This window comes from Triticum urartu, chromosome 7 (genome assembly GCF_003073215.2).
Source record: "Triticum urartu cultivar G1812 chromosome 7, Tu2.1, whole genome shotgun sequence".
Classification (NCBI taxonomy): Eukaryota; Viridiplantae; Streptophyta; class Magnoliopsida; order Poales; family Poaceae; genus Triticum; species Triticum urartu.
Window position 1 is genome coordinate 596,656,570 of NC_053028.1, and position 15,971 is coordinate 596,672,540.

General features: G+C 45.3%; 2 protein-coding genes across 23 annotated transcripts; both read left to right on the forward strand.

Annotated features, from left to right (window-relative positions):
• Positions 1-387: 387 nt before the first annotated feature.
• Positions 388-5,842, forward strand: LOC125523623. Of its 22 annotated transcripts, none has more exons than XM_048688647.1 (11): positions 388-894; positions 1,421-1,469; positions 1,549-1,636; positions 1,728-1,805; positions 1,917-2,083; positions 2,378-2,564; positions 2,690-2,825; positions 2,946-3,012; positions 4,496-4,583; positions 4,870-4,921; positions 5,760-5,842. In XM_048688647.1, exons 1-7 carry the CDS (start codon positions 403-405, stop codon positions 2,769-2,771), a joined length of 1,143 nt encoding a protein of 380 aa, XP_048544604.1. In that variant the 5' UTR covers positions 388-402; the 3' UTR covers positions 2,772-2,825; positions 2,946-3,012; positions 4,496-4,583; positions 4,870-4,921; positions 5,760-5,842. The 22 variants fall into 22 exon arrangements, with proteins under 22 accessions (XP_048544604.1, XP_048544624.1, XP_048544622.1 ...); XM_048688667.1 differs by lacking the exon at positions 4,870-4,921 and having other exon boundaries at positions 2,378-2,384; positions 2,452-2,564; positions 2,693-2,810; XM_048688665.1 differs by lacking the exon at positions 4,870-4,921 and having other exon boundaries at positions 1,917-1,997; positions 2,378-2,384; positions 2,452-2,564.
• A 1,953-nt stretch (positions 5,843-7,795) lies between these two features.
• LOC125523625 lies at positions 7,796-8,698 on the forward strand. The gene has a single exon (XM_048688670.1). It carries the CDS (start codon positions 7,859-7,861, stop codon positions 8,390-8,392), a length of 534 nt encoding a protein of 177 aa, XP_048544627.1. The 5' UTR covers positions 7,796-7,858; the 3' UTR covers positions 8,393-8,698.
• The last annotated feature ends 7,273 nt before the right edge of the window (positions 8,699-15,971 follow it).

The following is a 15,971-nucleotide window of genomic DNA, read 5'->3' on the forward strand; positions in this document are numbered from 1 at the left end:
CACAGGCGCACCCGTGTGGTTGCCCGTTAGCTGTGTCCTCCCCGGCCAGTGACCTGCCTGGCTGCCTCCCGCTTCCTCTCGACGACAGCCGCGCTGCTGCTGAGCAAGGTTATTGGCTCGTGCGGCTCTCTGCATCTGGGCACTGAGCTCGATCTGCGTAATCTAACATATAAATACCCGCTAAACCAGCGCCATCTGGGTTTCAAAATCATCCACCCCGCACGTTCTGCCTCGCTGTCCACGGTACTTGTACTTTTAATCGCGGTGGTAAACATCCAGCCGCTTGTTTTTTTGTACGGTGCATAATCGGTCCAGGAGCAGCTGACGAGTGGGCCGCGGTTGTGTGTGGGTCAGTCTCGCAGTGGGATGGAGGGCGCGTGCTTTTGTCGATGGAGATCAGGGATGGGTCGGTCGTGGGCTGTGGCCAATGGATCGTGGGCTGTCAGGCCCCTTCTTTACTTTATTTACCGCGGATCGAACGTGGATCGACAGAAATATCTCCCTCCTCAACCCCTTTCTCTCCCTCGTCTCTTCCCATCCCGCTCCTCTTCTCCATGCCGCCGCCACCGCCGCTGCTTCTCCTCCCTCTCGGCCGCCTGTCTCCCCCGCCTCCAACACCTCCTCCTCTCTTTGCCTCCTCACCCAACCAGCACAGCCAGACCACGCGATGTGGACGAGGAGGCAACAGATCGGGAGGCGGGCAAGAGGAACCAGGCGGTTCTCCTTCCATGGCCGGGCCTCGACCAGCCGCATCTTCCTCCTCCCAGTCCGGCGGAGAGGAGTGGCGGATCCGCCTCCTCAAGCGAGCAGGGGCGCACGGGGATTCGATCCAGGGATCTCCTTGCGAGAGGCCGCCACCGTACCGACTCCAACCTGCAGCCTGTTCCAACTCAGGTTTGTCTTCGCTCTACTTGGTAGGCCACTGGCAGGAACATGTACGTTGATGTATTTGATGTGGCTAATTGCAATCTCTAGCCTTCCTACCATCCTCCCCTTTATCCCTCTTGATATGCGAATTAGGATTCTAGCTAGCAATGCCTCACTATGCTATGTTGCAGCAAAACAATGATATAGATTTGAAAAATTGATAATCAAGTATTACCTTCGTTTCAACAGAAAATAAATGGTTGGTGAACAAATATATATGTACAAAAAGTCTGCACAAATAGAATCTTCGATGGAAATACGCAAAATAATAGTCCTATGCATACAAGATACAGTACTGTGTGCCATAGATATAGCCTAAAATCTAACTCTGAGTCTCTAGATAATGTGAACCCGTGCTTAATTATAAAACTTGTGAATCAAAATCACTTGAGCAAGTTTCAGATTTATAAATATACTCATGCTTTCCAATTAACGATCCCAACTAAAGCACCAAGAAATATATCATGTTGACAACTTTACTCCTTGCTTGCAGAAAGTGACAGTTATACAAGAAGAACCAGATGCCACTGAAGATGCCAACGGTAACCATGTGTCTCAGTTTGTATTATATATGGGTTCTTTATGCTTGCCTTTAAATCCTTCTTAATTTTCCCTGTGCAGTCCAAGTAAGCATCGCGAACTGCCATAAACATCGCGAACCACTCGAGTATCTTCATTCCCTGTGTAGAACTGTTCAAGAAAAGCACCTGTAAAACCAAGTTCGTCTTTCGCTCTGCAAACCTGCTCAAAATAGTGGTCGTCCATTGAGACTTATTACTTTATTGTTTCCCATGTCTCAGCAGCGTGGAGGAGCCGGCTTCCCGTGTCAGAGTTGCGTGTACTTGCGGGCTACTTCACCGTCACCAACCCATCTGTAGGTATGCTAGCTCCTCCTCTTCTCTTCTTTGATGCAAATGCACAAAAGGAGAAGCTCAAATCTGGAGAGTAGCCAATGAGATATAGTTTTAAATTTTGTCTTTCTGCTGTAGTATTGTAGGGATGGACATATGGATTGAGTGGTACCCACCTGAAAGATACACATCTCAGCAGCCAAGAACTTCAATAAAAATGTATATCCCAACTCCTTTTATAATCTTGAATGCTTCTCGGTCAACGTCGGTGTCACTTCCAGTCTTGGATGCTACCAGGATGCCAGGTGCAAACTTCATGGAGGCATAATGGCTCTGTACTAGCTTTTCTTGATGAATGAAAGCAGTGATGCTGATATGAACTATCTGAACAATCCACATTCAGTTTAAGTGATGTTACTTTGCTTGAAATTTTGAGATTGAACTATTAGCTTACTATCAGGTCTGCACCATTCTAGATATCATCTTGACTTTTAACTTCTCCAAATGCAACATTGGATAACATAAATAGGAAAAAAAATCAAATTGTGAAACTGTAAGTAATAGCTTCACCTGAATATTGATCTGTTGTGTTATTGCAGGGAAGAGGTATGAAATTCTCAACTTAGGAAGGAACATACAACCTGTAATGTGTCGATCACTAACTAATAAACAGGAGTCTGATGTTGGAAAGAAGCAACTGGTACCAACGCAAAAGCATCACGACTCCCCTTACAAATCAATGAAGTGTTCTAATTCTAATTCTGGCGATCTAAGCACCGGTCCAAGGTGATTTACCTCTTCCAGCAACTTTCAGTTTGTTCCAATTCAGTCCCCTCTGAGTTTGTTCTAAAAGAAAGTTATTGTTAGGGATTTGAGTTTATCCTTTTAATTAACGTGTGCTCGTGCTAAAGCAGCGGCTCTCCCTCGGCTATGCCTGGATGTTCGAGCTGTCAGTGTGGTACAGGAGCAGCAGCCACCACCGCTGCCAAGTAGCTCCAGCAATCACGTGCTCACTCTTTCTTCACAGACTATGTATGGTCAGTTCAGGTGATTTTTCCTCGGTGATTATTGGCACCCAGGATGTTACAATCTTATTCATGATCTGATAATTAGCTAGGAATTTTTGAATAGGATTTTAATCAGTTACTGTTTCTTTATTTTGTCCAGAAAATTGGAGGTTTTAGGATCTTTGGAAGTTTTTTGAGGCATCACCCTTCTTGTCCGCAGTTAAAAGGTGTGTGTGTGAGTCTGAGAAAAATACTTTTGCTTTACTTATGTTTCAACTTTGGCAAGGCATGTTTGTACAGGTAGTAAAAATGTGATGCAAATGTTTCTTTTACTAATTTGTGGATTTTGATAGTAGAATGTTGTTTTGGGCTGGTGCTAAGGATCATTCAGTTTCAAGGAAAAATATATATGTGTGGTTTCTTTGCTTTACAGAAGATGCATTATATGATGTTTTCATTTTGGTAACCATAAGAAATTTTACATTTGATGGTGAATTTCAAAATTATTTTGTTTGGATTCTGAATCATGCTAGGCAATGTTGTCTTTGTAATAATTTAAAAGGGGTGCTAGGCAGAACCAAGCCATCCACGTAGGCTATGAATAGTGCAGCGAGCGAGCGAGTGAGCTGGCAGCGACTAAAAACCTAGCTTCCCCACCCACGCCCATGACAGCACGCGACCGTCCCTCCTCCTCGACCTCCCTCCTAGCTGCCCCCTCCCCCTTTCTCCTCAAGAGAAAAGCCATGAGTTGTTTTACTGAGAGAGAAGAAACAAGTAATATCACATTCTGAAGGTTCATTTTCTTTTATATGGGTGATGGGTCCTTAAAATTGTAAGCATTGCAGTTTTCTAACCATGTACATGGGTGGTACGCAGCTAAGCACTCAAGCTATGATTATTGTTGTATGTATGGATTAATAGTGGTAATCACTGTTTGGTTCAGGCCTTGAGCAGCTAAGATAACTCAAATGTGTACGCTCATTCAAAGTAACTGATTTACCTAAAGAACTTGATTGATGATCAGGTGTGCATTTTGTATGCATTGGAATTAGATTCAGAATGCATGATGATTGGTTTCTTCTGTGTTCATATAGGAAGTAGCTTCTCATGCGCCAACATTTTTTAGGTGTGTTGTGCCGAGGAAATCTTATGCTTCAGTGCGTACATTTCGGTTGTGTTTGTCTAGAGTTTTTTTTTTGCTTACAGGACAAAATATTCTTATTTACTTTGGTTCATCTATTTGTAGCAAAAAACTATTTCTTCGTGCGTAAATATGTTGTGTTCATTATTCGGGTCAAATGAGTGAGACCGTCGTTTTTGTATTGGCTTCAAGGGAGGATGATTTGCTGTGTACGTTTCATTTTCCATCAAGGCCATCATGTCGTCCACTCATGTACATGTCATTCTCTGCTTTTAAACATGTGTCGAGTGTAACCGCTAGCATGTGTACGAAGACAAATAATTCTCAAGGCACTGGCATGACTGGAGGAAAAGAGGTTCTGTGACTCAAGGTTGGGTCGCCATGTGTATATTTATTTATGTATTCATATCCATGCTTGTGTGGTTTTCTCTATTTTCGTAGCCAGTCACATGCCTTCTCCTTATTTGCTTTGTCAATGTTCGTGTGTGCCCAACTCAATTGTTGCTGCTTTTATGTATGTGCTTTCTTATGTGGCAGATAAACTCTTGCTTTAATATGTGCACTTCCAGGTTTGACGCAGTACAGTGCGGGGGAGGCGGTGTCCTCTGCAGCTAGGTCTACTTGCTGGCGACCTCACCATCACCAACCCATCTACAGGTATGCTAGCTCCTCTTCTATTAATGCAAAAAGGAGATGCTCAAATGGATTGAGTGGTGCCCTTCTGAAAGTATTGCATTGATGGACATATGGATTGATTGGTAGCCCCTTGAAAGCTACACAGATCTGAACCAATAATTTTAATAAGAATGTGTATCCCAGCTTCTTTTATAATCTTGAATCCTTCTCGGTCCTACTAAACTGTAACTCATGTTTCTTTTTGGAAACAATATTTTGGACATATACTAATTAAGCTAGCTACATGGGAACCTTTTGTTCTGGCCAGATTTGATGATTTCTCTCAATATACTGCTGGCGATGTAGTTGGCAATGATTAGGTGGGCAGTTCTTCGCATTGCATTCTGTATTTAAGTTTGGACAATTGGCTGCTAATTTATCATGTGAATATGTTCTCTCTCTGGAGATGAAGATAGCAAATATTTGTTATATTCTTATCCAATCAGCTCACACCATTGTTGTGATCAACAAAAGATTTAGAACTTCCAAGCTCCGTTTTTTCTTGCTAGCTATGAAGGTGATACTTTAGTAAAAGGTGCATACAGTACTAACATTTTGCTATCTTTATGCTCCTCCATATGGATGGGAACTAAAAGGATGATGATATTATTCTACCTTTCAATATTTGGTGGTGCATATTTAAGAAAATCACAGCTAAGCATGTCATTTTCTAGAAAGGCGCTTGACTGGAATGTATATGTATATAGTTCATACAATAAATTTCAGAGAAAAGGACATGCACTTCAGTAGCAAAAATTTGATTGTTATGTACTATCTGTAATGCTAAGCATTTATTTGCTAATATCTCCTCATCTGAATTTGTATTTTGGTCATTTGGCCTTTTAACTATATGGGCATCTGCAGATGGTCTGAAAAGCAAGATATGCTAGAGATAATAACTATACTTGCTGCTCCAGATGGACTAAGAATGGAACCATATCCTAGGCCTACATGCTAATATTGTACACCAACGAATGCTTCACTTATTTATACTTAATCAGTTGTGTAATAATAAGCGCGATATTAGCTTCTGTACCCATCTTAATGGTTAAAATACTTTTCTTCAATATGTGACACATTTGCTTCTGTTTCCACATGTCTTGCTTCATGATATCAACATTGTTAATCGTTTATCTTTATCTTTCTTTCCCTTTACAGCCTACTTGAATGGATATGGTTCTTGAGAGGCCATTTCTTATGCATCAGGCCCTGAAGGTGGATGTTGCTTGTATGCTAAACAAGGAAGAGGCATGCCCTACTTGGCAGCGACCACCTTCCACTCAAGGGATATAGCACTATCATTTAGCACACACTGTTCCAGGAGAAACAATAATCATGAACAGAAACAGTAACCAACAATATCCCTACTGACCGGCGCGGCTCCACCAACGATCCATCAGCCCCTGGTACAGAAAGAGGTGATTCATCACTTGCTATACAATCTCTTTCTCTATTTCCTTCTAATTCATCCTTGCTTTCCAATCTCCTTCTCTATTTCCTTTCTCCTGACTGTAGTATCCTCTTCAATCTCAGATCCAGAAGCTCACGCATGGAGGACATGGACATTGGTATCGTCTGTGACGAGGGTTCCCCAGGATCAATAGCGTCAAGGACAGGAACGCCTGTGCCCAATGTAATATTCTAAAAACCTTTTATACTCCATTCATCGTAGAGATAGCCTCCTGCTCCCCCTCTCTTACTCACGTACCTCCTCCTGCCTCCTCCTGCCCCCCCTCTCTTACTCACGTTATTGGCCCCTAATTTTTGACTTTCCTACGTTATTGGCCCCTAATTTGTGATTTTCCTGAACATGACACCTTTTCTTCTCCGGATCTGCATTCCACCTGTAGTAATTGTGAGATTATATATGTATTCGTGTTCATTCTTAATTTAAACTAGACCTAGCTGTATATACTACAAAATTTGTTAAACATGCGCTGGGCAGGCTTCCATGATGAGTTCGTAGCCTTTATGAAGTTCTTGCTGGTTGTTTTCTGTAATCATCGCTCATTTCTCATCTCCATAGCACAAAATTTGATTCTTGCATCTAATCTTACCGGCGTGTTTACTGAACTTTGTATATATGAATTTCACCTCGTATTTTCTTCCTGGCTTGATAAGAACTGAACAATACAATTTGCTTTCTCGTGTCCAGTATTCCAGATTGAGTAATGCTAGAGATATGCGACCCGTAGACCGGTTTATGAAATTCTTTAGGTGTATTTTTCTTTCATGTACATAGCTAGAAATTGTTTGATATACATTTTATAAGGATAAACAAGGCTTACTGTACGTAAGGCTTGATACTACCCCATTTCAAATAACTAAGGGAATCACTATTTCTCAAATGCAAGATATTGGTTTATTTTATTTCGTATGCCATGTTTTTTGTTTCAGTTCTTTGTTTTTTCAATCCATTTGCTTTCTTGCAATCTTCGTGATAACAGAGATTTGAGAAGGATCTGTCTCTATAGCTGTAGATGATAACTACATAATTATTTGTTCTTTCTATGTGAAATATTTGAAAACCAAATGCAAATCGTTGCAATATTTAGCCTTCAGTACTTATAATGCACAAATATAAAATTATATTTTGCTATTATGTTCTTCTATTCTAGAATCATTTCCCTAATCTGCCTATTTTGATCATGAAATTAAGTCAATTTCTTCTACTATCTTCATGTGCTTGCGGATAGGATTCTGAAAGCTTATAAACTTATTTTCAAAGCTTGCCTAATAATTTTATCATATAAGTTGAAATTCAGTAAAACATTCCCACTTGACAGTGATCTATTGTTATTCCCTTAAATGTTGATCCAAGTGTCATAAATGGCACAAGATGCAGTTTTGATTAGATTTTGAGTGTGAAATTTATACTGTCTTGCGGTGATGCATGATGTTATTTATTTCATTAGAGAAAGATAAGTGTTAACCTATTAAGTTAATTTGGGTGACGGATTTAATGCTTCATGTTAATTATTTGCAGTTTATTTACGGGAGAAAATAGTGGTAGTTTATTTATTGTCATTGGTTAAGACTGCTGCCATTAGATCTATATGGTTGCGGTATATCTTCAATTATTTGCTAAATTGAGGGATTAATGTTCCGCTATTAGGTTAATTAGGCTAGCAGCTTTTAGCACTTCTCATCTATTGGTTCAGCTATTATTTTCTGAGAAAAAATTTTTACCCTTGCTTTGTCCCTACAGGATAAATGACTACCTGATAGTGATTCCTTATGCTCACATCTTTGGCCTCATGCTGCAAGCTCTAAAGCTGCCCCCTGCAACTTACCAGCACAAAATATACCCAGGCGGAAAGAATCGTGTGACAGTGACTTTCATTTCTACTTTGGAATTGCTAGATGGTTCACTTGTCCCGAGTTCTATACCAGGTGCAATCTTAGATAGCTATGAAGATGCAGAAGACAGTGCTGCTATGGAGGCTATTAGATTCATGGAGAATGCATATGGCAAAGAAATGAGGGGCTACCACTACACCCATGTCAAGAGGCTAGAAAATCAAGTGACGCACCTGGTCAAATGGTTGACTTCATCCAATGAGACAATCAAGAAGCTGCGCAAAACATGCTACTACGCTGTCAGGTACATGAACTCATATTCTGCCCAGATAGAAAACACAACAGCTGCTCGCCACCTGAAAGGTCAGGACAACACCAAAGGAGTTATGAAAACAGCTCTTGCAAGCATCGAAGGACTGACGCAAAGGCTACGCTACATTGCTATGAAGTTTGAGCAGCGCCTTGAAGCAACCAGAAACAGTTTCTGGTAAACTTTGCTGAATGTATCCTGGATAGCGTGCTTCATCGGTTACCGCAACAACCACCTTTTGTTTCATATCTATCAGACCAGCATCTTTCACATTTTGGACTACTCCCAACAAGATATGTATAGACTTTAGTCCTCCCTTGCTGCCTCTGGTGAAAAGTAGTCTATGATGTAGTTTACGATCTTTAGATTTTATTGTTGTCTGTATAGTCAAGAGCGGTTTACCATCGCTTATTGTATATATGTGAAGGTCTCCTCTTCTACTGTTGTTTCACAACACTATGACCGAAGAAAACAACCTTTCCTTTTATCCATGCTTTCACACTAATGTTTGCATCAAACATTCCCTGTGATCATATCTGCAGCACTTACAAGCTCATATTAAGATTTCCCAATCGATCCTGTACACATTCAACCAATGTATATAAGCTATTCTTTTTGAACAATAATAGGTTAGAGCATACTCTCACACCGATTAGCTTACATTCGGCCTTTCCGCCATTGGCGCAACGGGTCATCTAGTTATGATAAACGGCGAGCGAGAGTGGGATGGGCGCAGACGGCGGTAGTGGCTGGGCCGGAACCATAGCCTCGTCCTCAAAGAGACGTAGAGAGCGAAAGACGAAGGAGACGCCATGCCCGAGGATGGTCCGTGCCTTCATGGATCTTGCTCAGGCAAGCATCAGGAGTTCAAGACATCGACGGAAGGCATCTGTGGCTTCATGCGCCATCTAGTCGGCGTGAAGTACATGTACGTAAGCCCGCAACAATTCCGCATGCAAAAGAGAGGGAACCTATGATATTGAGTTTGTTGACCCATATATCATTAATGAAAAATGAGAGAAGACTACCACAAAGACAGAGAGGCTGACTTGCTAAGGTTTATGAAGGCACAAAATACCAAAACAGAAATACTATTTCCTTACAACTTCAAGTGTGTATTATTGTCTTGTACTATAAATTCTATTTTGCTTATTTGATGTTAAGTGTAGTTGATGAGTTATGTATGCCTGCTTATATAAACGTGTGCACATGTTTCACTGGATCCTTCTAATAATTAAAGTTGACGCTGGAACTGTTGAAACTCTGGACTCACTAGGTAAAGACCCTCGAGAATACAACAGTGTGGTTTTGATGCTCGACGTGTAATTTCAATCATTATCGCACTATATCGACTTCTTTCATTCATTTCGTGATATCAAGTAATTAGTAGCTTCTTTATTCATTTTCTTTGCCGGGCAGGGTTTGAAAACGGTTCATCAATGATGTTGTCGTTGAATGGAAACGGGAGCTGCGATGGCGACAGACCACGGTAATTAAGTAGTACTAGCTAGGTTAGTGCACCTCTTTAATTATAGTATCAATATCATTATCACGCTTGATTATTATCTGATTGAATTCTATTCTCGTAAAGTGCATGAGGCAGAAACAGGGGACTAATTTATGTGCAGACTACGTTTGCGAGAACATTTGCATGACGACCGAAAGGAATAGAGATGTAAGACAACTTCGGGTACGTAAACACTATTCACATTTTTTTAATGATGATCTAATATTCATTTTGATCTTCTTTAAAGATGGAAGAGATGCGGGAGAAGCTCCTACTAAAGAACCGAATAAGCAATTCAAAGAGGAAGTTACGGTATTTTTGCTTAAGGAGATCATATCTGAAAGCGGAGAATACTATTGCCGCTAATGTCTGCATGTAATAATCTTCAAGTCGTACGAGAAATTATATTATATATGCATAATGTGTACAGTATGTAGTAGCGTAAAATATGTTTGAATGAAAAAAGATTGAGTGGAAAACATAAAATGAAAAGGAAAATTAAACCATAAACCCTAAATCTTAAAATCCTAAACCTAATAAAAAATCCTTAGTCCCAGTTGGTGTCACCAACCGGAACTAAAGGTCTTTCAGCTCCCGGCGCTTGCTCACGGCCACGTGGAGGGGCCTTAGTCCCGGTTAGTGTCACTAACCTGAATTAAAGGTCCTCTAGCCCCCGATGCTAGCTCACGGTCACATGGAGGGACTTTAGTCCCGAGTTGTGGCCAATTGAAACTAAAGGGTGAGGGCTTTTAGTCCCAATTTCGTTGTCCCGGTTGATGACTCAGCACTAAAGACCGTTGCCAACCAGGACTAAAGCCGCATTTACCACTAGTGTCCGCTCGTCCCTCCTGAGAGCCTGATATTTATGGATGGGTTAGGCAGTAGCATGTGGAGTTCGGCTGGGTCACAGACAAAATAACAATAGTACGTACACATGAAAACCAATTCGTACAGATATTCTTTCAGTCATTGATTCGTTTCCTAAGAACTCAATTTCTCTTGCGGTCAAAAGTTGCATACAAAATTTCACACATTAAGGTTTTGTGGAAGGGGAATCAAAAAATCTTCCTCCTTTTAAATCTCAGTCATTAACCTTTGTGGTTGGAAGAAGAATAATTAAAAAAAATCCTCCTTTAAATACCAGCCGTTAATCTTTCTGATTAATACAATATCAATGGATATAAAGCGGTGGCGAAAGGAGAACTATGAATAGTCCGGGGTTATGGCCAACCAGGACTAAAGGGTGAGGGTCTTTAGTCCCAATTTCGTCATCCCGGTTGGTGCCTCGAGACTAAAGGCCGTTGCCAACCGGGACTAAAGCCCCGTTTTCCACTAGTGTCCGCTCATCCCTACCGAGCCCGATATTTATGGACCGGTTAGGCATGTGGTGTTCGGCTGGGTCACGGACAAAAAGACAATAGTAGGTACACATGAAAACCAATTGCGTACAGATATTTTTTTCAGTTGTTGATTCGTTTCCCAAGAATTCAATTCCTCTTGCGGTAAGAGGTTGCATACAAAAATTTCACATATTAAGGTTTTGTGGAAGGAGAATAAAAAATCTTCCTCTTTTTAAATCTCAGCCGTTAATCTTTATGGCTTGAAGGAGAATAAAAAAACCTTCCTTTTTTTAAATCTCAGCCGTTAATCTTTATGATTAATACAATATCAACGGATATAAAGTGGTGACGGAAGAAGAATTATAAAATCTTATGTCCTTTAATATTAGGTTATCTCTACTACTTACTAGTAGAATGCCCGTGCTACGGGCTACAATGCATACAACGTTGCATTTAAATGTCTTCACAGAAGCCCAAGAAATTGAATTGGTAATCATCTGACCTCAATACGGATGTTTGGTTGTATACCGAATTCGTATTGGAAACATCTGGCCAATTCCATTCGACTTTCGCTCCAACGCAAAGCTCGTTCCCACCATTCGGACGGATACCTCTCCGTTTTCCTCCTACTTGTGCATCTCCCACAAAACTTACCCCTTCGACCTCTAGCACCCAGGAAAAGAAAGAAAAAATGAAAGGAGATCTCGAGGCGACATATCTACCAAGGCGGCGGCGACGAAGGTCTATTTCTCCCCCATTCGTACCTCTCCACCCATACACAGGTCCGATTGCTCCGCCCCCTCTCACATCCCTCTCAAAACAGGCTTTCGCTTCGCTTTATAGATAAAGCAACAACAGAGGAAGTACAGTCCGAACAATAGATGATGGTGAGGTAGCCCTCTCTGATCTGGAGAAATCCGGCAAATGCAGAACACATGCAATTATGCTACCAACAACAAGTATCGGAAGAACTAAACAACCTCACGCTACAACTTAGCACACCTAAACTCCTCGACAACGCCCCTAAGAGGGATAGCGGTGCAGAGCATTGCCACTATCGAGTCCACACCGGACAAAAGTCTTCACCCGAAGCCCTGACATGGAAAGAAGAACCACACTGACATCTTCAAGAAGAGTGTGGCACCCTCGGGTGTCACCGCCGTCGGCGCCAAGGCACGAATCTTTTGTTAGGCAACTCACTCGTGCCACCACGAGGCCGCCAGAAGTAGTGTGACAATGTCAGATCCCCAAATCCGGATCAGGACACCGCCTCACCGAGAGAGAGGGCACGTCTGAGCTACCCGTCTCAACACCTCTCGTTGCCCACACAAACCGGGACGGTAGCCACCACCACCACAATGATTCTTGCCGAAGAGCAACCGCGCGGACCGCCATCCGGGGTCGCCACCCCGCCCACATCACAACGCACTCAACCACGGTAAGAAGTGCGACGACACTCCATCTACTCCTAGCCCGGCATCAGTCCCAGAGTCAAGGTAGGCGCTTCAACCATGGGAGGCATCCACACCTGCGTCCCCAGCCAATACCCGATGGACTCGGGGGACACGACTCTGAGACTATCGACAGCCACCGGTGAGCCAGCCCTGAGCCCTTGGCCAGGCGATCTCACACGGTGCCATTTACATGGTCACTCGCACCAATCCGCACACCGACACAACGCTAACATGACCACCACCACCGAGCACCAACCAGACCATGCCTGCCTCACCTACTCGGAGCAAAATCTCTAACCCGTCTCGAGCCCAAAGCTGGCCCGCCTCAGCACGAGCCCCATGTCGTCGCCATCCCCATAGCACAAGCAATCCATGCGCCGCCCATTTTGACCGAGGAGAAGGTATGGCACTACCACCACCCGCACCCCGCCACCGACAACAAACCGTTGCCACCAAAGCAGCATGGGTGCACCAGCAACCCAAGCGACCACCTACGGCTACCTCCGGACCTTCACGTCACCAACAGACACTATCGGAAAACGGGCATACGCCGACGACCAAACCTATGCCTACGGCTGCCGTCGGCCTAGTTTGAGATATGCCGACAGCCTAGTCTTGCCCGTCGGCTTACACTGGCCGTCGGGTTACATGGATCTATACCGACGGTTGCCGTCGGCACAGAACGGCCATCGACCTAGGCGCAGACATGCCGACAGCAGCCGTCGGCATAAATCAGCCGTCGGTATAACGGCGGGCCCGGCGACCCCGCCCGTGACGAGCGGCTAACGCCGTCAAACCTATGCCGACGGTCGGGACGGGCGGCCGTCGGCATATCTCCGCATGCCACGTCACCGATCCGCGGCGTAGGTATGCCGACGGCAGCCATCGGCATAGTTGCCACGTCACCGATCCGCGGCACGGCGCCCACCAGAACCCTGCCGTATCTATGCCGACGGCTTTGCCGTCGGCATAGCTATTTTTTTACATACTTATTTGCATATGTTTTAATGCTTTTTTTACATACGTTTTTTTGCATATGTTTTTATGCTTTTAAAAAAAATATGTTTTCATGCTTTTTTATGTATTATATGAATATATATGTAGTTTGTAATTTTTTCCATAGATTATGAATATATATATATAGTTTGTATTTTTTCGAGCACATTAATAATATGCTGTCATGTTCTTTTGAATATAGGTCCTTCAATTTTATTAAAATCAAAAATAGCTATGCGACAGAAGTTGAGTGGCGGTTGTAAACGCCCGGCACCTGTCTCCGGAGTGTGACCCCCTCACGTCCGCGGTGTGCCCCCCTCACGGACGGCGCCGCCGCCAGCATCTGGAGGGCGGAAACAGCCGCATTGGGTCTATACGGAGGGGACGTTGCTCTCAAGTGTTTCTATGGGATGACCTACCACAACCGGGTGGTGTTGTGGCATGTTCGAAGAGGCGGCACGCATCTCCGGGGCGTGGCCCCCCTAACGGATGGCGCCGCCGCCGGCACCTGGAGGGGGAAAACGGACGCATCGGGTCTACACGGAGGGGATGTAGCTGTCGGTTTGGCCCGGATGTTGCTCCCAGGTGTCCCTCTGAGCTAACCTGACACAACCGGGTGGAGAGGTCCACTGTTCAAAGCCCGTCTGTGAAAAGTCACAGGGCTAGATCTCGTGGTCAACCGCTCCAGGGTTAGGCAGGACGGGGGCCCTGAGGGGGTAGCAATGCCACTGGAGCGTCGCACTGGCCCCTCATACATGCGGGGTGGTGTGGTGGCATGTCCGAAGAGGCGGCACGCGTCTCCGGGGTTTGGCGCCCCTCACGGACGGCGCCACCACCGGCACCTGGAGTGGGGAAACGGACGCGTCGGGTCTACACGGAGGGGATCTTGCTGTGGATCTGGCCCGGATGTTGCTCCAAAATGTTCCTATGGGCTGAACTAACACAACTGGGTGGAGAGGTCCACTGGTCAAAGCCCGTCCGTGCAAAGTCAAAGGGCTAGATCCCGTGGTCAAACGCTACAGGGTTAGGCAGGACGGGGGCCCTGGGGGTAGCAATGCCACCGGAGCATCGCACCGGGCCCTCATACATGCGGGGTGGTGTGATGGCATGTCCGAAGAGGCGGCACGCGTCTCCGGGGCGTGCCCCCCCTCACGGACGGCGATTACACGGTAGTAGACGTTCTGCGGTAACGATGCGGCGTGAATATTATTAAATACTTGGAGCGCGATAAAATCATGAGTTTTTTTGCACGACGTGGGCACATGTGCTATAGGAACGATGGTATTTTTTCATAATTTTTGGTGATGGAGAAGTATCTAAAAAATTCCCTCTACGCGGATTGTCCTTCGCGCGTCTACGGTTGTGGCCGGCGGCCTCCGGGGGCTAGCATGCCGCCAAATCTTGCGTAGGCGGCCTCTCACAAGTCTGGAAGTGTTGTGGCGGTTGCAAACGCCCGGCACGTGTGTCCGAGGTGTGCCCCCCCTCACGGACGGCGCTGCCGCCCGCACCTGGAGGGGGGAAACGGACGCGTCGGGTCTAAACGGAGGGGATCTTGCTGTGGGTCTGGCCCGGATGTTGCTCCAAAGTGTTCCTATGGGCTGACCTAACACAACCGGGTGGGGAGGTCCGCTGGTCAAAGCCCGTCCGTGCAAAGTCAAAGGGCTAGATCCCGTGGTCAAACGCTACAAGGTTAGGCGGGACGGGCCCCCTGGGGGTAGCAATGCCACCGGAGCGTCGCACCGGGCCTCATACATGCGGGGTGGTGTGGTGGCATGTCCGAAGAGGCGGCACGCGTCTCCGAGGCGTGGCCCCCCTCACGGACGGCGATGACACGGTAGTAGACGTTCTGCGATAACGATGCGGCGTGAATATTATTAAATACTCGGAGCGCGACAAAATCATGAGTTTTTTTCCACGACGTGGGCACATGTGCTATAGGAACGATGGTATTTTTTCATAATATTTGGTGATGGAGAAGTATTCGAAAAATTCCCTCTACGCGGATTGCCCTTCGCGCTTCTACGGCTGTGGCCGGCGGCCTCCGGGGGCTAGCATGCCGCCAAATCTTGCGTAGGCGGCCTCTCACAAGTCTGGAAGTGTTATGGCGGTTGCAAACTCCCGGCACGCGTGTCCGGGGTGTGCCCCCCTCACGGACGGCGCCGCCTCCGGCACCTAGAGGGGGGAAACGGACGCGTCGGGTCTACACGGAGGGGATCTTGCTGTGGGTCTGGCCCGGATGTTGCTCCAAAGTGTTCCTATGCGCTGACCTAACACAACCGGGTGGGGAGGTCCGCTGGTCAAAGCCCGTCCGTGCAAAGTCAAAGGGCTAGATCCCGTAGTCAAACGCTACAGGGTTAGGTGGGACGGGGCCCCTGGGGGGGGGTAGCAATGCCACCGGAGCGTCGCACCGGGCCTCATACATGCGGGGTGGTGTGGTGGCCTGTCCGAAGAGGCGGCACGTGT